This window comes from Phocoena phocoena, chromosome 8, assembly GCF_963924675.1.
Source record: "Phocoena phocoena chromosome 8, mPhoPho1.1, whole genome shotgun sequence".
In the NCBI taxonomy this organism is placed as follows: Eukaryota; Metazoa; Chordata; class Mammalia; order Artiodactyla; family Phocoenidae; genus Phocoena; species Phocoena phocoena.
The window spans coordinates 102085364-102108158 of record NC_089226.1 but is presented as its reverse complement, the minus strand read 5'-3'; the positions used below and the strand labels follow the sequence as shown (position 1 = coordinate 102108158).

The following is a 22795-nucleotide window of genomic DNA, read 5'->3' as shown; positions in this document are numbered from 1 at the left end:
GCCCTTCCCCTGAGGAAGGCAGTGTGAGCCACTCCGGATCACTGGCCAGGTCCTCAGACCCACACTGAGAGGAAGCAGATGGAGGGGCCTCTGCCATGCAGGCCTATGATTTATAGCTACATGTTCTGGACATTTAGTACCTTGTAATCCATCCTTCCCCTTCACACCTCTCAGTATAACAACAATATGATATTGGCCAATGAAACAGGTAGGTGATAAAATATGAAGAGAGCGCTACAACCTGGATGAAGGGAGGTGCAAAATTGTGGTCACACAGCAAAGATGTTAGGGGGACCTGGGAGGTGCAGGGGTTCCTCTCTCTGAATGAGGCAGTAAAAAGAAGAAAGATGGCCAGGTAAAATGGGGTAGGGCTAAAACTTGAAAGACTCAGGAAAGAATAATGCACTGGGCTTTAAAATCAAGCCCCTGGGGAGAGGAGTGCACTGACTTGTGGGTCTCTTTAGGTCTGGCAGTTATCCTGGGTCCTGCTCTCGTCTTAAAGACCAGAAGCTGGAAACCCTCACTGTACTGTGGTCCCGCACCCCACTGCATGTTCAGTCTTGCTGAGATGGTGAATCTGCTCCTCTGGGTAGCTTTGCAACCCTGGAAGGTGTGGAAGCCAGAAAAGCAAACCCAGAATCTTGCTACCAGTTTAGGAAGTTTTGTAATCATTCTGCTAATACCTGCATGTTTATTAAATGTTTTGAAACATGCATCAATCTACCCTATTTGATTTGCAATTTTAATTAGAAAGGAATGAATGGGAGACAGCCTGCAGTGATGACTGTAATAATGCCTCCCATCCCTGTATGCCTGCCCTTTGCCATGGATTTGGCTGCTTCTATGAAGACATGGAGTCTATTTCTCCACTTCTTGGATTCTGGGCTGGCCTTGTGACTTGCAGTGCATGCCGTGACTGTGTGAATTCTGTGCAACACGATGTGGTGAAAGTGATGTAGTGTGACTTCCGAGTCAGGCCTCGAGGCATTTTGCAGCCTCTGCTGACATCCTCTTGGAGCAGGGCTTGAGAGCAGCATGCTGTGAAGATGCCCAGTCTGGCGTAGTGGAGGTCACATGGGACAGAACCGAGGGGCCTCGCTGACGGCCGGCGCCAATTGCCAGTCACATGAGTGAGGCCGTCCTGGGCCCCCCGCCCCTGTGGCCGTCTGACACAGGAGTGACCCAGGCAAGACCAGCAGATGAAACTTCCAGCTTATCCCAGCCCAAACTGCTGCTGCGGAGGCCTGGTTGTTATTTTAAGCCAATGAGTTTTCAGTGGTTTATGAGGCAGCAAAAGATAACTGAGACAGTATAAAAGGATCTAAGTTCATAAACGGTGTCTGAATATTTAAGAGAACTGATTTACCATGTTTATAAGTTTAATCTATTAGTGTATAACAATTGCTAACTGATTAGAAAAAAATATGCTTGGCTTGGGAGGGGAGAATAAGGTGGGGGATGAAGGCATCTTTACCAGCTACTCCCTCCCTGCTTATAAAGAAAAAAAAAACAAAAAAGAAAAAAATATGCTTGTAAAAAAAAATATATATATGCTTGTTATATGTGTAAGTCTCTTCTGCTGAGAATTTGAGGCATTTGAGAGGACCAGCTATTTCAACTCTGTAAAATGTAGTTTAAAATCTATTAGGGAATTTAATTACCTAAGTTTGCAATTGGCATTCATTTTCAGAATTTAATCTGTTGAACCTGTAATTTAATTAAATATTCATCAAAGACTTAGTGAAAGTAATTGTTATTTTTACACAAAAATTAGATTTATAAATAGAAAACTAGATTTGCAACTTGCATTTGGATGTTTAAGAAAAGCTAGTTCTTTTAATTTATAAGTTTAATAAATACAGTATTAATTTAAATACAAGCAGCAGTAGGTAACTTTTTTGCTGCATGAAAAAATACCCTCTCCAACATTAAAAATCCTCAACAGAAAACAGCGGGTGTTACAGCCCCACCAGAAGATTTGGCACTCCACAGACTCCCATGCCTTTGCTTCTGTAGGTCCCTCGGCCTGGAATGCTCCTGACACACATAGACATCTGTGGTACCTGGCAAGATTTTACCTTTTCTAAAAGGTCCAGCTGAAACTCTGTGAAGAGGTCCTGCCTTGCCAAGTCAGAATTGCACTTCTCTGCCCAGACCCATCCGTGTGTGGGGCCCAGACCTCTCTTAGAACAGACCCTGGTAGGCTATTGTCTGGGACCTTCTCTATCCTGGCTGCCATGTGAGAACAGAGCTGAATCCCAACAAAAAGAAATAGAAGGACTAGTTCAGATGCCGAGGGTGTCCAGGGTGCTTCCATGGCCTGGCTCTGGGGGACATGGATTTCAGGCTCTGTGCAGAAGGCAGCCTCCTGATAGGCACTGATACTTTCTATGGCTGGGTCCCCTGCCTCTCCTTGCATTCTCCTCCCCAGACTTTGCCGGGAAGGGTGTAGTAAGCAGAATAACACCCCCCAAAGATGTCCACATCCTAATCCTTGGAGCCTGTGCATATGTTACCTTACATGGCAAAGGGGAATTAAGGTTGATAATCAGCAGACTTTAAATGGGATCATCCTGGATCATCACCGGTGAGTTCAATGTAATCACAAGGGGCCTTGAAAATGGAAGAGAGTCAGAGGGAAAGACCACCAGGGAAGACCGGTCAGTGAGATGGAACATTGCTGGCTTTGAAGATGGAGGAAGGGGCCCACAAGCCAAGGAATGTGGGTGGTCTCTGGAAGCTGGTGCTGACACCTTGATCTTTAGCCCAGTGAGACCGATGTCTGACTTGTATCCTACAGAACTTTAAGAAAATGAATTTTATTTATTTATTTAAATTTATTTATATTTTTGGCTGCGTTGGGTCTCTGTTGCTGCGCATGGGCTTTTCTCTAGTTGTGGCGAGCGGGGGCTATTCTGCGGTGCGGTGCGCGGGCTTCTCATTGGGTGGCTTCTCCTGTTGCAGAGCACAGGCTCTAGGCACGTGGGCTTCAGTAGTTGTGGCACTCAGGCTCAGTAGTTGAAGCTCACGGGCTCAGTAGTTGTGGCTTGCAGTCTCTAGAGTGCAGGCTCAGTAGTTGTGGCGCATGGGCTTAGTTGCTCCGCGGCATGTGGGATCTTCCTGGACCAGGGCTCGAACCCATGTCCCCTGCATTGGCAGACGGATTCTTAACCACTGCGCCACCAGGGAAGCCCTTGTTTATTATTTAAGCTGCTACATTTATGGGAATTTGTTATAGCAACAACGGGAAGCTAATACACAGCGTCACCCACATGCTTCATTGCCTGAATCCGTGACATTTGTGTAATCACTTACCAGACCACAGATAGGAACCAAACAACCTTGACCCAAGCCTGGACTCTGACCCCCATAGGCCATGTTGACCTTGGGCCAGTCCAGGCTTCTCATCTGTGCCCTGGGGCAGTGCTGCCTCACCAGGCTGTGGGGAGCACATAGTGAGTTAATGGAAGTAGAGCAAACGGGTGTAGAGGGCTTAGCTCAGCTCCAGCTGGTACCTAGTCCCCTGTGAATGGTTGCTGTCCTGGATGCAGTTGGCAAGGCCCTTCTTGCCCTGGTAAGTTATTGGAGAAGCGGCAAGTGGTGAGGTGACCTTAGGCCTGGGGGCCTGACTACTGCATCCTGAACTCATCTCGTTGACCTTTTCGGGGAAAGGCGCAGGCCTCGTCGTTGGTGGTCCTGGAGTGTTGGGGGCCCTTGGCCCTTCCTTCCTGTCTCCTGGCTTCTGATCTACCCTCTGCCCACAGGTCTCCCACTGATCCTCTCTTGGGCACCATAGTGGTGCCAGCTGCATCCACAGGAGGGTTCTGTGATCCTCCTCACAGCCCTGTGAAGAGTTATCGCCACACTCAGTGCCAGAGAGGCCTGGAGCACAAGGCAGGTCTGCAACCAGTCAGACCTGAGAGCTGTCTTCCTAATATACATCTCAAGAAGCAAGGTACAAGGGGCCAGTGCATCCGAGTAAGAACGAGCAAAGCTGGTGCTAAAACCTTCTCTGGAACCCTGGCTTCTTGTCCCAGGTTAAAAAAATATCCACTATGGCGAGTTCCCTGGCCGTCCAGTGGTTAGGACTCTGCGCTTCACTACCGTGGGCCTGGGGTTCAATCCCCGGTCGGGGAACTAAGATCCCGCAAGCCACGGGAGGCGGCCAAAAACAAACAAACAAATATCCAGTATCATATTTATCAAATAATAAAATGGTATAGAAAGACATTAAAATTTTAAAAATCCATCCTTATAGTCCTTGTAAAAAATTAGGAAAAATATAAAGAAAAAAATCACCCCAATTCTTCCACCGAGAAGGCCACTTGGAACTCTAATTTTCTGCCTTCAAATTACACGATTTCCATCTTTGCCTCCCTAGCTGCTCTAGGTTCGGTTCCTGCCGCCGCCGGCTAAGAAGCAGCAGCGCAGCGGCCTGGGGAAAGTCGCCCAACCGGACGTACCCGTTCGCACCACTCGTCACCTCCCCACCGCCGGCGGGGACGCGGGGCTCCCGGGGACTGGGGGCGGGGCGGGTCCCGGGTGACCCGTAGGGAGCCGCGCTCGACTCACTACGCCCGGCCTGAGGGGCGGAGGCGGGGCCGGGAGCGGGAGGCACCTCCCGCCAGGAAGTTGGCGGCGGCCGAGCCAGCCCCAAGAGGAGGCGCACGGCGGCCGCGCGACCCTGCGAGAGCTGGGCTCAGGCGCAGCGCGACCCCGCTGGCCGGGCGGGGCGCGCACGTGTGTATACGAGTGCGGGGGCCCGTCAGCGGCCCGGACTACAAGTTCCAGGGTGCCCAGCGGCGCGCCTGGGTTTTCTGGCCGCGCGGCCCGCTGGCTCCTGAGCAGGTCGCCGCGGGTTGGCACGCGTCACCTGGTTCCCGAGTAAATAAGGGAGAGACTCCCCGAGCACCGTAAATAGAGTCCAAGTGGGCGGGGAGCCGCCCCGCGCCGCCCGCTCATGTCTCTGCAGAGCCGAGTGTCCGGCCGCCTGGCACAGCTGCGCGCGGCGGGGCAGCTGCTCGGCGCCCGGCGCCCCTGGCCCGGCCCCTCGGCGGGTGCCACGCGGACCCGCAGCACTGCGTGCGGTCCCCCGGCGTCCCTGGGCGCGTACGACCCGCGCGCGCGGACCCCAGCGGGAGTTGGGGCTTGGGGGGCGGCGGCGGTGGGGCGGAGAGCCGGGGTGCGCACCTGGGCCCCCCTGGCCATGGCGGCGAAGGTGGACCTGAGCACCTCCACCGACTGGAAGGAGGCAAAATGTAAGTGTAAGCAGGAGGGGGGCGCGAGGGGCGAGGGCGGCACTACGTGGGCCTTCTCCGGCTGGACAGCACCCCACCAGCAGCCTCGTCCACCCCAGAGAACTGGGGAAGTTAAGGTCCCATGTGCCCCGTATGGAACCCCATTAACAGCCACGCCCCCCATGTGCCCAGCCCCATAAACTAGTTCACCGCCCCGACCAGGTCCAGGTCCCCAGTGGGGGGCAGTGTAAGGAGGGGGGCAGTGTAAGGAGGGTGGCCTCACGCCATTGAAATGTGTTGCTGGGCACCCCCAGGGAGCATCCAAGACCTAGTACCTTAATCTGTTGTGCACGAGGGAAGCTGAGGCCCAGTGCCAGAGCCAATAGGCCAGAGTCACTCGGAGTTTGCTTCAGGATCTGACATAGGCTCTGAACTCCCCAGCTTTTGCGTAGTATGGTTTCTCAAGGGGTGGCATTTTAGGCAGAGTGGCAGGGAATGGGCTGAGGGGACAGCTCTGGGGCTGGCATCCCACCTGGTGGGATCAGATAGCCACAAGGAGTGGCCTCCCTGAGCAGGCCGGTTCCACCTCCCCCCACGCCTACCCGGGGGGCCTGCCTCTCTAGGCACGTGGTTTGGTGCCCTTTTGCCCTTAACGTTGGCCTCTGGACACTTGTGAGCACTCTCTGCCTTATTCCTGGGGGACAGAGGAGCTGCGGGGCAGGGCAGGGATGGGGCGTTGTGCCTATGAGAACAGTGACCCCCCCCGCCCCCCAATACCCAGGAATCAATCCATTTCCTCCCGCTCTGGGGCAGGGCATGAGTCCTGGTGGGCATGAATCCCAGGGCTGGACTCTGGGCCCGAATAGAGCAGGGAAGGCAGGCAACCTGACCTGCAGAGCCCCAAATAGCCCCGGCTGCCTGTCCAGCTGCCCCTGCCCTTCAGGGCCTGCTCCCTGGGCTCTTGTGACCGTTCGGGCTGGATCCCCTTTCAAAAGAACAGGGACAGCAGCTCATTGGCTGGGCCCTTGTGGCGAAGTGTGTTCAGCCAATGGGGTTGGGAAGGCAGGCCTAGGGCGGGCTGTGGTTGGGGGCAAGGGGAAGGCATCCTCTTGGGATTGGAGGTAGAGTTCAAGATGACTTACCGCTGTCATCAATTGCATTGCCTTCACTGGGATCTTAAAGCACCAGCAGGAAGCACTTGACTTTGCTCCCGGAACACAAGGAGTGCTTGTCAGCCCTTCAGCCCTGGCCCCAGAACACCGTTCAGGGTGGGGAGTGGGGGCTGGCCCCCTGGTACGGGGACTGTCCCCACAGGGAGCCCTGCTTTCCCTTCTCTGTCAGAGAACAGTAACCCAGGGTGGTGGGAAAGAGAGCTGGGGAGGCCAGGGGCCCAGGCACCTGTTCCTGGATCTGCCACTTTTTCTAGGACCCAGCTCTCCGCCCCTCCCATTCCTGGGTGCCACTGAAAACTTCCAGACCTCATGAAGCTGATGGGTCAGGGATTCCCAGGCTGCTCTCTGCTAGGAGCTGGGATTTCCATTCATTCAGTCCATGTTTATCGAGTGCCTTCTATGTAGCCAGCACTGTTGTGCTGGGGAGACAGGCAAGGACCCTGGCCTCAGGGAGCTTAGGGGGAAGAAACGGTAGAGGATGTGATCAAGGCAATGAGACAATGCCAGGTAGAGGTCAGTGCTGCAAAGAAGCCGTGGCAGATGGGGCCGCGTGAGTGCCAGTGTCCAGTCAGGGGGCAGTGTGAGGAGGGTGGGCTTGCCCCAGGAACCCCAGCAGTAGGTGTGAAGCCGCCCGCCCCCCAGCAGCCGTTAGGTGGTAGTTTGTGGGGGTGAGACACACAGAGGTCTCTCTGTGTCTTAGTTACCTGTTGCTGCATAATAACAGATTACCCAGACACTTGGTGGCTTAAAACAGCAAACATTTATATTATCTCACAGTCTCTGAGGCTCAGGAAGCTGGGAGTAGCTTAGCTGGGTGGTCAGGCTCAGGGTTTCTCAGGAGGTTGGCGGGGACTTGGTTAGGGGTGGAGTGAGCCCTTCCCAGATGGCTCACCCCTGTGAAATGGCTGTTGCCCAAATGCCTCATCTGGCCCACATTCAAGGGGAGGGAAATAAGTTTCCACCTTTGGGAGGGAAGAGGATCAAAGAATTTGGGGCATATTTTTAAAACCGCCACACTGAGGGACTGCCTCAACTGGATTCTGCCTCTGATTGGGGTCCAAGCTTTGATCCTTTATTTATTTATTTGGCCACGCTGCTCGGCTTGCAGGATCTCAGTTCCCCGACCAGGGATTGAACACGGGACCCCAGCAGTGAAGGCGCCGAATCCTAACCACTGGACAGCCAGGGAATTCCTACAATCAGTGTTCATTTACCTAAGTATACTGCTGTGTAACCACTACTTTGATCAATAGGTAGAACATTGCCATCGCCCCACAAGGTTCCTTTGAGCCCCTTTCCAATCAGTACCCCTTACTGCTAATCATTTTTCTATCTGTTCATTTTGTTTCTTCTTGAACTTCATATCACCAGAGGCATATACTGTGTTCGATTCTTTTTACTAATATCTGTGTGACTCGTCCACATTATTGGGTGTACCGGCAGTTTGCTCTTTTTTATTGCTGTGTAATATTCCATGGTGTGGATGTACTACAGTTTGTGCACGCAGTCTCCTGTTGATGGGCACTTGGTTTCCAGTTTGGGGCTGTTGGGAATAAAGCTGTTGTGAATATCCTTGTACATGTCTTTGATGGACATGTGCTCATCTTTCTGTTGGGGGTATACTTACACAGGACTCTAAATGCTTGTCTATGCCTGATATGATCCTCTCTCAAAGACTGGCACATAGTAACCAAACTCACAAGAGACTGATGTATAGTTCGGAGGGTTGAGGTGCAGTTCACGCTGGGGAAATGTAATAGCTGTGGGTCTGGAAACTCATGTGCACATGGGCAGGGCCTCCTCTCCCTGTGGAAAAGCCGTGTGGAAGCCAATTCATAGTCTTAAGTTTGCTCAGCAGCAGGTGTTCTCAACTAGGGAGCTGGTTAAATGATTTTGGAAGCTGATCCCACTGCCCTGGGCAGGCCGGGCAAGCTTTCCTGCGAGGGGTGCGCCTACCTACTGAGGATGCCCTTCCCCGGGCGGTTGCTCAGTGTTCCAGTACAAATGCAGTGCTGAGTGCCTGCTCTGGGCCCCAGGTGCAGAGGCCTCAGTCCATGGCCCAGCGAGTCCTCTGGACAGATAGTCAAATTCTGCCTGGGTTCTGCACATTCCTTTTTCCTGGGTTCAAGCTGACTGCCCACTTCTGTGGACCTGTTCTTTCTGTGGACCTATTCTTTCTCTAGGTAGGTAAATACCATCAGGCTGATCTTCCTGGCTAGGAGACATTCAGTCTTTTTGAGAGACCTCTGCAGTATTTGATTTCACTGGCCAGGGGTTAATTTCTATAATTTAATTCCCTCAGTTCTGGAGTGTCTCATTACCACCCGCCCCCGCCAGGTTGTGCCTTTTCATCAGAAGATTGTGGAAACAGTCCTACTGTAAGGCGGTTGGGTGCGAGGGGACTTAAGTTCAGGCACTGGGGTGTTTGGGGGCTTTGCCACCACAGGAGGGACCTGGCCTCCAGCAGAAGGGCACAGATCCTCCTTCTGACCTGCGGTAGGGGCAGAGCTGTGTGCTAAAAAAGAGAACGGGTATTGGTGTCATCAGACCTGGCAAGCCCTGGCACCACTGCTTCCATGCTCCCTGAGCCTCAGTTTCCTCATCTGTAAGATGGGACCAACAGCACCCGATTTGTAGGTTGTGCTGGGATCACGTTAGAAACCATTTTGTACACAGTGGCCAAAGGGTCCCCAGTGCCCCCCTCCCTTGACAACCCCCAATGCCCCCCGTTCCTTGTTGCCCCTCGGGTCTATCTCCTCTCTCTGCCCTGTTCTGGCCATGGGGACACTGAGCTTATATAAACTTGTCTCCGCCATGGTCTCAAATGCTAGAACTCTGACCCTCAGTTCCTGAGCCCTGTTTCCTCTCCCAGGTGGCTCAGGATAGGGCTCATGTGTTCCAGCCTGTTTGCATGGGGCAGGGCAAAGACTGATTTCAACCCCTGTGGGATTTCATGCAGAGCAGATGATTTAACTGATTCGACTGCCGAACCAGAAAATTTCCCAGGCACACCTGGGAATTGGGTGGGCTTCTCCCACCTGTCTTCTGGGAAGCAGCCTTGGCACGTCCCGGTGCGGGCGGAGGCGAGGGGGTCTGGGAGAGCAGAAAAGCTCCAACGTGCCTCCTGCCATCCCCCCTTTGCTCGTGCCATAGGCTTTGATGAGCCCCTGCTCTTGGGGGACGGTGAGAGGTGATTAATGCCCCCACCGCCGTGTTCCCAGAGCCCAGCTGTTATCAGCCCTGCCCACCCACCCTTCTTCAGAAGAGGAGCCTCCCTCTGTGCCAGCCTGCCCTCACCTTTCCGAACACCGTCTTGTGAAGTGCCATAAAGACACTTCTTTAAACACATCATTGAATTCCCATTCGCCTGGTGCACTTTATGGTTCTGACGCAGCCTGCTTCCTCCAGCTCGGCTTTCGTGCCCGGGAGCCGCTGAAAGCTTCATCTGGGGTCAGACCTCCCCATCAAAATTTACTGCAAACATCCTTTTACAGCACCTGTCTCACTGAGCTGTGAAATACTCTCGCCTCTCCAAAAAGGAAAGAAAATTAAAACGTATGTTGTACATCTTTTATAAGAAAAATAAATCTCACTTGTGCTTTAAGTCGGCACCTGTCCTTCTGGCAGAGGGAGGTAGCGCGTGTTATAAATGTGTGGGGCATATGCCCACCATAAGGGTCCTGCTTCTCCTCCTCCCAGAGCGAGTGAGGAGGGCCTGGGGACGGCCCCGCTGATGATGAAGCTGAGGCTGTGAAGACAGCGCTCCGGTCCTCAACTGGCTTCTCCTTCCCATAAATCAGAGAGCAGTGCAGCCTATAGCTCCTCGGGGTCAGGCTGCAACCTCGTTCTGGAGATGAGTGAGAACGCTGACCTCGAGAGCTGTGCGCTTGGGGACCACAGGCCGGAAGGGCAGGCTGACAGGTGTCCCCAAGGTTGGCGCCTTGTCAGCCGGTAGCTGAGCTGGAAGCTCTGACGGTCTTCCTTTGCCGTCTCCGGGAAGCAGAGTTGTGTTTTGGTCTTTGCTGGAGAGAGAGGACTGCGCGGGCTGTGGGTCACTCAGAGCAGACCTCGGGTACTGGGGAAGACAGTGCAGGACAGAGCCCTGGGCTGGTTCCCGCCCTGGCTTCCTTTTGCTTGCCTGTGGCCAGGGCGACTGCTCTACTGATTTTGTAAAGCAGAGTGGTGGCATCTGCCAGATGGTGTCTGCTCGGGGACCTGAGCCATCTCTGGGCACCCAGACTAGTGCCGTGGGGTGCCTGGGGCCTGCCCCAGCCAGAGGGACTCCGGTCTTGGGAGTCCTATGGGGTTGGTCTGCGCTCTGGCTGACCAACCCCTCCAGTGTCACAGTACGGGCCTACACTCCGGCCACAGGTCCAGCCAGCTCTGAGTACTGGCACTTGGGCATGCCAAGGCCTCGGAGGGGGCCTTTGGTCTCAGTTGTGCAAGACGATAAATATGGGGACCCAAGTAACTTAAAGAGCTCCTGCACCTGCTTTGCCCCAAGTTGGAAAAATAATGTTTCCCCTCCCAAATTTTGTCCTGTTTTCGTTTGCTCTCTTTGGGCCTTCTTATTTTACACACAGGAAAGACTGAGTATATCTGATGTGTATATCGCACTCGACAGCTTCCTCTGTGTTTTCGCAGCCAATCTTCTTGTTCACAGCAAGCTTGGGTGCCAGGGAAGGCTGGCCTTGTCCCTATTCTAGAGACGAGAAAACTGAGGCTGAGAGGGTGAGCACCTTGCCCACGAACATGATGGTGGGAGGTCATGAGCCCAAACCTGGGGGGACCGAGGAGCAAGAGTGGAATCAAACCCCCAGCAGCGGCCAGGCCACGGGCCGGCAAACGCCCCCGACGGGCCGGGGGAGGCTGCCAGAGCCTTGCTTTTGCTCTCCCGTCCAGCTGTTCTAGATTTCTCTCCATTTCCCCACCCGTACGCTCTCTCCGACCTCAGGGCTTTTGCACGCGTTGTTCCCTCCTCCCGGAAGACCCTGTTCTGTTAGCAAATTTGCCCGCAACCTTCAGGTCTCAGCTCCTTGGTTCATTGATTCATCCCACAGATGCCCAGGGACACTCACACATGCTTTATGCTGTGCCAGGTGCTGGGAATCCAACATAAACATGACATATCCCCATATGGCCAAGGTCAAGCAAAGCACAGATGGTAGGGGAGGCAGCTGCTCTGGGAGGGGGAGGGCAGTGAGGAGGGAACTGTAAAGGAAGACCAGGCAGGAGGCACAGCAGGTACAAGGGCCCTGAGGTGGGAAACAGCTTGGCTGTTGGGGGAACTGAAAGGCTGAGGGGCTGTGGGCAGGGTGAAGTGCAGTGGGGAGGGTAGCACGGGAGGAGGTTGGGAAAGAGGCAGGCTCTCCAAGCCCTGGCAAGGGCTTGGGGTTTGAACTGAGCTTCACACAGAGAGACAGCTTCTATCTGACTTCTGTCCCTAATACCTCTGGGCTGCTGTGTTAGGAACAGACCATAGGGTGGACACCGGGAGTCAGCTGGCCGGGCGGGGCGGGGGGGAGGCGCTTCCAGAGGGGTCTAGGGAGTAATCAATGACGGAGGCTTAGCCCTGGTGGGAGTAGCAGAAGGCACGGTGTCTGTGGTGTTGGGGGGATAAATCTAACAGCCTGCAGATGGATGGAAGAGGGAAGAAGAGAAAGGAAAGACCCTTGGTTTGGGGCCCCAGCAAAGTCTGGGGCCGTTCACTGAGAAGGAGGAAGGATAGAAAGGTCAGAAGCTCAGTTCTGCACACACAGAATTTGGGGATGAGAGCAGGCTGTGGGCCTGGGGGAGCAGATGCTCGGAAGAGGCGAGGGGCTGGAGGTGCAGCCTTGGGATCATGAGCGTTTTCGAATGTGTGGAACTGATGTGAAAACCCAGGGAGAGGGTGTAGATTAAGGAAGAGGGGAGGCAGCAAGGAGGCTGAGAAGGGGGGCCAGCGAGCAGCCTGGGATGGGAAGTTTGGGGTCCTGAGAAGAAAGAAGGGGTTGGGGGTGCTGAGCGTACAGGGGAGGCCAGGAAAGGCCACTGAATAAGGACGAGTGGCCAGTGTGGTGCCTCTGACCTTGGCCTTGATGGAGAGGTGGGGTCGGGGGGAGGAGGAAGTGGAGACAGCGAGTGGAGACGGTGGAGTGAGGCAGAGAAACAAGGCCACAGCTACAGCGTGTGGAATGCGTGGTTGAGGGAGGGTTTTGTTTTAAAAGCCGGGGAACACCAGAAGGTGTTTGAAGGCAGGCAGGGCAGTCCAGTGGAGGGGGAGCCGCAGGAGTGAGTCCTTGGGGAGGTGAGCTGGGCGGCCTTGGTTGGGAGGAAGGACCTTCGTGCCCAGTGACCTGAGGGAGGGAGAACGAGATATGGGCAGGTGTGTGGGGGGGTGTTCTGCCTTGGTGGGAGGGGGAGGCAGCATCCACTGGATGGATGGCCGGGAGGACGAGCGGAGGAGCCTTGGGAGAGGGAGAAGAGGGAGGGGGCACCCACTTCCAAAGGAGCGGCTGGAGTGGCCACCTAGGGAAGATGAAGAATTTAGAGGGAGCCTCTGCTTGGTTGGTGGGAGTTTCTCGAGCGATTTGCAGCTCCTGGGGCAGACCGGAGAAACTGGGGGTACCTCTTCCAGGAAGCTGTCCCAGCCGCCCCTCTGTTTGGTCAGGCCCCAGACCTCACCTCGCCTCCCAGGTTTGGTGCATGGTGGGTGCTCAGTAAATATGTTAACTGACTGATCTGTATTCAGACTGCCAGGGAGAGGCAGAGCCTGGAAGGAGTCGAGCCTGGTTTTTGCTTGGTGGTACCGTCTGCCGGCAGCTGAGTGCTTTGTTTTGTGCCCAGCTAAGCCTGTTCTGCTTCTCATTTAACGCGAGGGAGCTTTCTGTGCCCCCATTTTACAGAAGAAGACAAGCAAGGCTTGGAGAAGCACTTCAGTTCCTTCAAATACCAGCACCATCCCCCCACCACCACCCCTGCAACACGCAAAGAAAGGAGCGTTTAAAGTAGGAGCTCTTGTCCTGTTTCTCAGATCATGGGGAGGGCAGACCCTTGAGAAGGAGGCTGGGAAATGGGCTGTGAGCATCCAGGGACTCTAGTGACAGAGGGGACTGTCCACGCTGGGTACCATCCACGCTGGATACCCTTGCCTCTTAGAAAGAATGAGAATGGCACTGCTGTGGGGGGATTCTTAATCTCTACCTGGTGGAAGCATTTTTAATCTGATTTGGGTGCCCCTGGGATGAGGTGCCCCTGTCTCCCCTCAGCATCATTTTCCCCCTGTGCTTGCCTCCTGCCCCACACCCTGGATCGCACCCACCCAGAACCTCGAACACGCTGTTCCGGATGGTGGAACACCCTTCCCTACCCTGGCTACCTCTCAGTCCTCTTCCCAGTCTCCGCTAAGCTCCCCTGGACTGGGGTTCCGGCTGCCTCCTCTCCCAGTCCCCGAGTGTCCCTTCCATAGCACTTCTTGGAATTTGGATTGCTTGCTTGATTGGGTAAAGCCTGGTCAGCCTCTGTCTCCCCTGCTGAGAATTATAAATTCACGAGGGCCAGGACCACGTCTGCATTGCTGGGGGTTGGATCTCCAGCACCCTGTGTAGGACCTGCGTGTGATGGGTGTTTAAGGGAGGGGGTGGGGAGTGGCTGCCGGAGAGTGTGGTTCTATCTTGAGCTGGAGTCGGCGTAAGCAAATTCAAGGTGTAACGAGCTTTTGTAATAATTCCCCACAGTGTTGAGCTGGACTGTGAACCGGGCCCTTTCCAGGCTCCTCGGGCATCTTGAGAAGCAGAGGCTTGGATGGACTGACTTTGGCAGGGCAAAGGCACAAATGGGGGACCCACCTGTCTCTTGAATATCTGTCTGTCTCTGCCTTTCCACAGAAGGCTCCAGCAGGCAGACCCTACCTCTCCCCCTACCCCCTCTAATTGCCCTCCTACCTCTGCACATTTTCTGATGCTTTTTGGGTTCCTTGACTGTGGTCTTTCCTGTTTGTTGTCTCCCCCTCCCCTGGTGGTCACTGGGGGCTGCTGCATCTGGGGAGTGTGTGGTGGAGGACAAGGCTGGGCTGAGAGCCAGGCTGCCCTGGTGGTCTCAGGCCGGCAGGGGGAGCCCACGAGCCGCGAGCCTGGACTGCTGCTTTGGAGAGAGGCTTCCCTGCCTGGGGCCACCCAAAGGGAAGACCAGGCCCAGCAGGGGAACCAGCCTGGGTGGACCCAGAATCTGTGAGTGGATGGGGGGCCTGGCTTCCCACTCACGAGCTGTATGACCACGGGTGGCTTCCAGACCTTCCTGAGCCTGTTTCTTTATCTGTAAAATGGGGACAATTCCAGCCACTCCCTTGATTCATGACTCACCCCAGTGGGCATCTCTCCGCGGGGAGCCCTCTGCCAATGCAGGGGGTTTGTCACAAACGGGCACCAGACCCACTTGGTTCTGTGGCTCTTTGAGGAGCACGGGTGTCCTGGTTCCCTGTGTCCTGCTGCCTACAAATAACGACAATGATGATGTAACTGATTGATGATGTAACTGATTCAGTGCCGTTGACCTACCTGGCCTTAGCATGTATGAGAAAGCTTGAAATTAGTCTGCAAGGGCTGTCTTGAAGATATTAGGGACCCAGAGGTGTGGACGCAACTGGAAAGTGGCAGAGTTGAATTCTGCACTCAGGTCTGTGGTGCCTGAGAGACACCCTCCACCTCCATGGGCCCCAATTTCCCCTCCTAACAAAGAGGGCACAGCAAGCTCTTCCAGGGGACCCTCCTTCCACGCCCCTCCCCGTGTGCTTGCGGGAAGGATGGGTGTGCAGGGCTGCTTTGCACCCTTGGACGAGGCGAGCATCCCCATGAGGATAGGAGACCTGTGGGTGGTGGGGAGGCCCCCTGGACTGCTCCTCTCCCTGCCCGCCTGACTCTCCTGCCCACCCCACCCGCCCCTGCAGCGTTTCTGAAGGGCCTGAGTGACAAGCAGCGGGAGGAACATTACTTCTGCCGGGACTTCGTCAAGCTGAAGAAGATCCCGACGTGGAAGGAGGCGGCGAAAGGTAGGCCCTGCGCTGGGCAGCCCAGCTGTCCGGATGGTGTGTGGCCCTTTCAGGCCCATATCTTGGGAGAATCATAAAGACAAGGCCAAGAAGGAGAATGGCGGCAGCATTTATGAGTGCTTGCTGTGTGCAGGCCCTTTGCAGTGTCACCTCATTTAATTATCAACACAGCCTGAGGCAGGTTCGGTTTTTATCCCCATTATACCGTTGGGAAACTGAGCCTTGGACCTACAATCCCATGGCCGCTGGAGCTGGGATTTGCTGCTTGGTGTAGCGGCCTGCAGTGCAGCGTCCTGGTGAGCACGTAGGCCCTGCAAATTTCAGGCCTGGTAACCGGGAACCCAGGCCAAGTTACTTAACCCTCCTAGGCCTCAGTTACCTAGTGTGGAAAACGGGGATGGATGGCATTGATACTCTACCTGTGTGCAACGTTGTGAAGATTCAAGGAGATGAGTGTGTGCTACACACAGTAGGTGCTTAGTCAGTGTGGGCTGTCATTACCGTGTCGTCGGTCCTCGCGTGGCACATTGCCTCTGGAGGTGGAGGGCAGTTGATGGCGGCTTGCCTGACTGGTGGCCGCTGGTGGGTCACTCTGCAGTGGGGACCTCTCTATGACCCCACCCTCGGCCTCTGCTTGTTCCAGGGGTGACCGTGAAGGTGGATGAGCCCAAGTACAAGAAGGACAAGCAGCTCAACGAGAAGATCTCCCTGTTCCGAGGCGATATCACCAAGCTGGAGGTGGACGCCATTGTCAACGCCGGTGAGTGAGGGCTTCTGGCCAGCCTGAGCCAGAGACCTGGGTGGCCACCTCGTCACTGTAGCAGGCACGCGTGGATGCCACCTGGCTCCAGTGAGGCTCGGGTGGCTGGGTGAGGGTGGCCTGCTGGCGCCACGGGAGCCCAGCGTGTCAGCAGCGTGGACTCCTCTCCCCTTGGAACCCTGACCTGCTGCGTCAGGGGCGCCTTGGCTGAGCTGCCTCGAAGCTCTGAGACCCGTTAGTGGCTGGTAAGGGAGAGAGCTCTGCTGGAATTGCGCCGGACTGCCCTGCCAGGAAGGCGGTGGCCAGATGGGGTGGTCCGACCTTGGGGGCTGCAGATGCCCCTGACCACTGCTTTCCTTCCTCCGCCTCCTGCCCTCCCAGCCCCCCTTCTAATTGGGGTGGGCGAGGAAACATGTTGGGGAGCATGTCAGAAGAAGGGTGGGGGTAGAGGCCCCTGCACCCCTGTCAGCTTCCTGCAATGGCTCTTGCTGGCTGGGCAGTTTATTGTGATGAGTTGAGGAGTCTTTTGTGTCTCTCCCATCTTGGGAGAGGGAGAAAGGTGGCGGCTCTGCTCCCAGGCAGTGGTTGTCTGGCTGAGGTCAGGAGTGGTGTGTCAAGGGGCGGTCAAGTCCAGCAGGTGCTCAGGTGGTTCGCAGGACAAGGGCGAGTGGGGGCCGAATCCCTCCACTGTGGTTGCCAATTGTCACAGGACGGAGCCTCCTTCTTGGAGAAAGGTTTGCAGGCCTGGGCAGACCCCCTTGTCTTGGGTTCCAACTCATAGGGAAACTCCACTGTGCTAGCCCCTCCCCACCTGCGCAGTCACGGGCGCTCCCAGGAGCGTCTCAAATCTCCTTCATTGAACCCTTGGGCTTGCAGCCATTGGCTGACCCCAGTGCTGGCCAGGGCGTGGAGTGGCCAAGCGACTCTGGGTCTTGGTGGTGCCCGTGCTGGTCTTGCTAAGCGACTGGGCTTGAGTGACCAGGGGAGAGGTGGCCGCTCATCCGCTCTGGGCCCGCTTGTCTGTGATCTGGGTTGCATTTCTGGCAGTGGCATTGCTCTGCATGTCTCCCCGCTGATGTTCGCAGAACCGTGTGGTCACAGGGGTGTTCCCTCCCCCCTCATTGCCTATTTCAGCACACAGGTGACCAGTCACAGGAAGGTAGGAGTTCTGACTCGGAGCAGGGTGTGGTGGGGTCGCCTTTGGGTTTCTGCTTCCTCTGATATGTTTCTCTTGGGCCACTAGGATGGTGGGTAGCAGCGAGGTCCCCATCTGGGGAGACACGGGGCTAAGGCAAGTCAAGTCACAGTGGCCCAGGAGAGAAGGGTATTCTTGATGCCTGGACCCCAGAGGGATGGCCTGGTGTGGAAGGACCAAGCCTTGGGGCCCCGGCTGAGGGGACATTGCCACAGGCCTGCGAGGCTGCCCTGCCTAGTGCCCTGGGCCCTGTCAGTCACTGGCAAGGGTGTGGGAGGCGCCCCGCTGGTACTTTTTTTAATAAATTTATTTATTTTCTTTATTTATTTTTGGCTGTGTTGGGTCTTCGTTGCTGTGCGCGGGCTTCCTCTAGTTGCGGCGAGCGGGGGCTACTCTTGGTTGCGGTGAGCGTGCTTCTCATTGCGGTGGCTTCTCTTGTTGCGGAGCACGGGCTCTAGGCACAAGGGCTTCAGTAGTTGTGGCGCACGGGCTTAGTTGCTCTGTGGCATGTGGGATCCTCCCGGACCAGGGCTTGAGCCCGTGTGCCCTGCACTGGCAGGTGGATTCTTAACCACTGCGCCACCAGGGAAGTCCCCCCACTGGTACTTTTCTTCCTGAGCTGCAAAGTGGCCAGAGGGAAAAGTAGGGCATCTTATCACCTCTTTCCCAGCCAGGTTGATGGTCGGCAGCCAGGAGGGAGGGTGTGGGGACCAAGGCAGGGTGTGGGCAGAATGCAGATGGAGTGGTGTGGGGGCTCTGGAGCCTGCTCGCGGGGCTGCAGGCATGATTAATGGCTCTGCCTAAGTGCCCTTGTGCCTGGCCAGACTCTGAGTGCAGCAGCTCTGTCAGCCTCTCATGGCTCTCAGGGAAGTGCTTTGGTCCTGGCTTCATTTGATTCGCCAGGGCTGGGCGTGGCAGTGTTTGCTGTGTCTTTCTGGGGACTCCCCTTCTCCATGTACCTGCCTGGGCTTGCATGATGGGAATGGCGGGAAACCCACCCATTGGATAGTTGGGGATATTAGGGTCTGATGCCCATGAACAGTGATGCTCACGTGAACCGGGCATGAACAGAGCCCTCAGCACCTACCGCTGTTGTCAGTGCTAGAATCGATGTCAGCAGAGTCACTGGACGTCAACCCTGGCCCAGGGATGCCTAGAGATCCTGGTACTTCCTACAAATGAGCAGCTATGCCTCCCCCTGCCTGCCTCAGTTTACTAAATACCTCCTGGTGTGTCTTCCCGGGATCTCCTTTTTTTCTGGAAAGAGTCTCATAGCTGGGAGGACCCAGAACCTGCCTGGAACCCCAAAAAAAGGCTGAGGTGGGCCCTGGATCCAGAGCTCCCACACAGAGCCTGCATCCCCTGCGGACCCTCCCTGCAGGTTTTCCCAGCCCGGTGTTTGGGTGGCCTTGGCACTAATCAGACCTCGGGGGTCTTTGGTGGGTGTGGTACCCTCCAGCATCCTCCCTGGGCACCTCCCGACCATGGCCTGGGGCCGCCGCCCACCAGGGGGCAGCAGAGATCGCGGTTCCTGCGCACAGCAGAGCCGGTAAATCAGCCTGTTTATTAGCGGAATAAAAGTCGCGGCAGCGAGGGGCTTTTCAGGGCTGCATAAATCTGGTCTGTGCCTCGTGAAACCCACATGTGCTTAATTCATATGTAAAGTTTCAAGCAGGAAGAGAATACGTGTCCATTAAATTCTATTTGACTTGATTATAATCATTAGCCCTGAATAATTGCTTCTCAGCGCCGACCGCGGAGCCACCACAATGAGGAAAAGGAGCGAGCAGTTATCTCGGGGTGGGAATTTTTTAATTTTTATTTTTGAAGTCAGGGGCAGTGTTGGTCCCGCCAGGGTCTGTGGCCCATGGGGAGCCGTGTGGGTCGGACAGGGCTGGGGGCTTGAGGTCCACTGTGGAGCTTCTGGATTTTCTCGGGACGGGGTGGGGGGCGGGGACTCTCTCTTTGTCCCTGAGGCCAGATGGGGAAGGGTAGGGAAGATGCCATCGCTGCCTGGGCCTTGCTCCAGCTGCAGGGACCATGGAGGGGGAGACCTGCAGGGGCCTGGGAAGGGCCTGTGCGAGAAAGGGATCCGCACCCCAGAACCCCTCCATCCTGAAGAACTGTGGCTCGGGGGTGTCTCCAGCCGCGCAGGCGCTCTTCGCATCCCTAGGGAGGACCCTGGGAGTCCTTGGAGAGGGCAGGGGCCGGGTGTCCTCTCTTCCTGCCCCCTTCACTTCTCCCCTCCCCGCAGAGTGACTCCACCCACAGCCTCGCTCAGGACTTTGGAAAATCAGACTCAGTTTCCCAACTGTTCCCCTGGCATTTGAAGTCCAGGGCTGGTTTTTACCCCACTCTGTTTCTATTTGATATGTGATTGGGGTGTATGTGCCATTATGTGCCTGTAATAGTGGATATGTGTGTGATTTGTTGTGTGTATAATATGATGTATGTTATATGGTATGTGGAGGGGGGCTGGAACAGAGTAGAAGGATGTTTGCCTGGCCGGTGGCAGGGCATGAGGTCACAGGGGACAGGACCAAACCCCCTCAAGCCCCCAGGGGCAGTGCAGGCCTCCCCGGGTCATCCTTGGTCTTGCCCCAGTGGCTGCCAGCCGAGGCCACTTGCTTGGGCAGAGTCTGGAGAGTCTCAGGCTCCTGCCATCTGTGCTGGCCGCGGCTCCTGCCCACGGGGGCACACTGCATCCATCTTAATTAAATTGGGCTGCCATGCTGGTGAGATAAGCCAGGAAGCCCCTGCAGCCCCCATTCTGGAGGAGGAGATTCTTTGGGGCAGCGCCTGCCTCTCCAGCTTGGCCCCACGTCCCCCAGGCTGTGTCTAGAGAGAGCCAGGCCTAGCATCTCCTCCAGAGAAAGCTTGGGTCTGGGGGCGTGCCTCAGCTTCTGGAGTGTTTATGTCTTCTCTTTGCCACGGAATGGTGGGGACTATGGGGAGAGGCAGCATGACCTTGACAGGGTCCCTTCCATGCCCTTGAGTTTGCCAGCTTACCAAGCCTGTGCTTGTGGGCCCCTAGTTCCTGACAGACAGCTGAATCCCAGGCAGGAAATGTCCTGGCACAAAGAAAGACCCCCATTCTTGGCCAGTCCAGGGTCCGGCTGCCGGCTTTGGCCTTCAGGGCATAACAGGACAGAGCAGGGATGAATGTGATGCTTTGTGCAAAGACAGAAGGAATATTAAACTGCAAAGCTGACCCAGGCCACTGAGTCAAGGCCATGCGCGTGCTGTGGCCTCCGGTCAGGTGTCTCCAAGCCTCTATTTCTCCATCTGAAAAATGGAGCATCGTTGGCCCCACCCCAGGGTTGGCACGTAGTAAGCCCCTGTAAATTAGTATTGGAAAGTCAGCACGAGAGAAACTAAGTAGAATATAATGTGACAAAGCACTGGAAGCGAGGTCTGAGCAGAGTGCCACGCGTCGCCTCAGGGACCAATTAATTCTGCAAGGAGGGTGCGGGAGGCAAGGAGGGTCAGGGGAGCCTTTGCGGGGACCCGGCATGCGGGCCGGGCCGTGCAGAACAGGTGGGAAGCCATGTTTCACAGCGACAAGCTGGCCTCACTGGGAGATTTTTAAGTTGCTTATTTATGTAAAATAAGGCATGAAGTGGTGCTCTGTTTCCTTAAGTCTTGGGGCTTTGATTTGTGAAAATCTGCCAGCTGCTTCTATCACCCTCGTCTCCTTGGCAAGCCAGCCAAAGCCCTTGCTTCATCCCTTCTGCTGCCAGGAGGGCCCGGAGGAGCTTGGCCCACTGGCTGTCCCTGGGCCACCGCTCGGAGTCAGTGATTTAGAGACCGCCTTGATGGACTAGCAAGCAGGGGGGCCGAGGGACGCCGACTGCCTTGTGGGAAGTGATCTGACGCTGAACTGTCTCCGTAAATCGCTTTACCTGTCACTTCAGATTTAAAGGTGTTTACTGAGGCCGGGCCTTCACAGCTACCTTCAGCAGCAGCCTCTTCGCAGTGGGCAAGGAGGGTGGGCGGGAACCTGTGAACCACGGAAGACTCCTTGGGCCCTGGCCCCTGGGGAGCACAGGTGAGACGGGCCACTCCCTCCATGCCGACCACTTGGCATCCCCGCAAAGCAGGCAGGACTCGGATCCCCATTTTCAGTGATCAAACTGAGGCTCAAGAAGGAGATAACATGCCCCAGCTCGGCAGGTGACTGAGTCAGAATTCAAACTCATGTGTAGCCTTTCATTCATTTGATCAGCAGGCGTACATGGCAGGCCTGTTGTGCACCAGGCATTGGGGTAGGTCCTGGGCTACAGAAGACTCAATCTCAATTCCCAAATGCAGAGTGAAAAATATGAATGGAAGGGACAGCAAAGTGCATGAGGGATGGGAATCACACCTGCAAGTGTGGGAGGCAATCTGGAGGGCTGCCTGGAGGAGGCAGTACTTGAGCTGAGAAGTAGGGATCTGAGTTAGAAGTTGGACAAGGACATTCTAAGGGGAGAGAGGGAGAGCATTGGCAGGGAGGGTGAGGCGGGTGGGACTCAGGGGAAGTTCTGGGGGGCTTGGAATGAGCCGTGGTGGGTCCTGAGCTGAGGGTTTCCCTCTAGGTCTAGGCTGTATCCACACCCCATGCTACCTCTCCTAGCCTCCTGGTGTTATATCAGCCCCACGGTGTCAATGGGAAACTGAGGTTCAGAGACTTGAAGCATCTTACCTAAGGCCACACAGCTAAGCAGTAGTGGCACAGGTAGGGAAGGTTTGCCAGACTAAAGAGCCTCCATGAAATCCCCACCCCCACTTTTTTCCTGGGTAGCTGGGAATACCTTCTCTTTGTTCCCTTTCTCTTCTGGTTTAAAATTTGGGGTCCCCAGAGTGGGTCTGCTGTCATCTGTCCTCACTACAGGGAAACAGAGAAGCGGGATGGGGACTGGGTGGTCAGTGCAGAAAAGATGGATCCAGGCTCATGGGCCCCATGAGGCCTTGTGGTGGGCGCCTGCTCCTGTGGCTGCTTGGTCGTCCTGTGCCCCAGTCCCTGCCCTGAGCACCCCACCAAGCCCTGCTTCTGGGTGGGGGTAGTGTGTTACTGTGTGTTCCCTCTGGGCCAGGGGCTGCCCGCACACTGGACATATCACCTCATTTCTGAGGCAGGCAATAATATTCCCCTAGTTTACAGATGAGGAGACTGAGGAACGTATGGGACCACAGTGCTGGGTAAAAGGCCGAGCCAGGAATCAAACCCTCATCTTTCAAACTTGGGTTTGAGAGGGATGCCATCGCGTTTGCTTTTTCAGAAGTTCTCTCTGGGTCCAGTCTAGGGGTGGGGGGCTGAGTGGATTGGGAGGCCAACAGGGAGGCCTGGCGTGCGGGTGGCTCTCTCCCCACATTAGAAAGCCTGGGACACCAAAGACTGTGCCAAGGCCTGATTTCTACCACTGC

At 55.6% G+C, this 22795-nt stretch overlaps 1 protein-coding gene across 1 annotated transcript in view; it reads left to right on the top strand.

The window, feature by feature from the left end:
* The first annotated feature begins 4960 nt into the window (after window positions 1–4960).
* Window positions 4961–22795, top strand: part of MACROD1 (mono-ADP ribosylhydrolase 1) — a 151234-nt gene continuing 133399 nt past the window's right edge. The window contains exons 1-3 of the mRNA XM_065882460.1: window positions 4961–5258; window positions 15333–15434; window positions 16078–16194. Coding sequence (XP_065738532.1) covers window positions 4961–5258; window positions 15333–15434; window positions 16078–16194 — 517 coding nt within the window. The remainder of the gene's footprint in view (window positions 5259–15332; window positions 15435–16077; window positions 16195–22795) is intronic.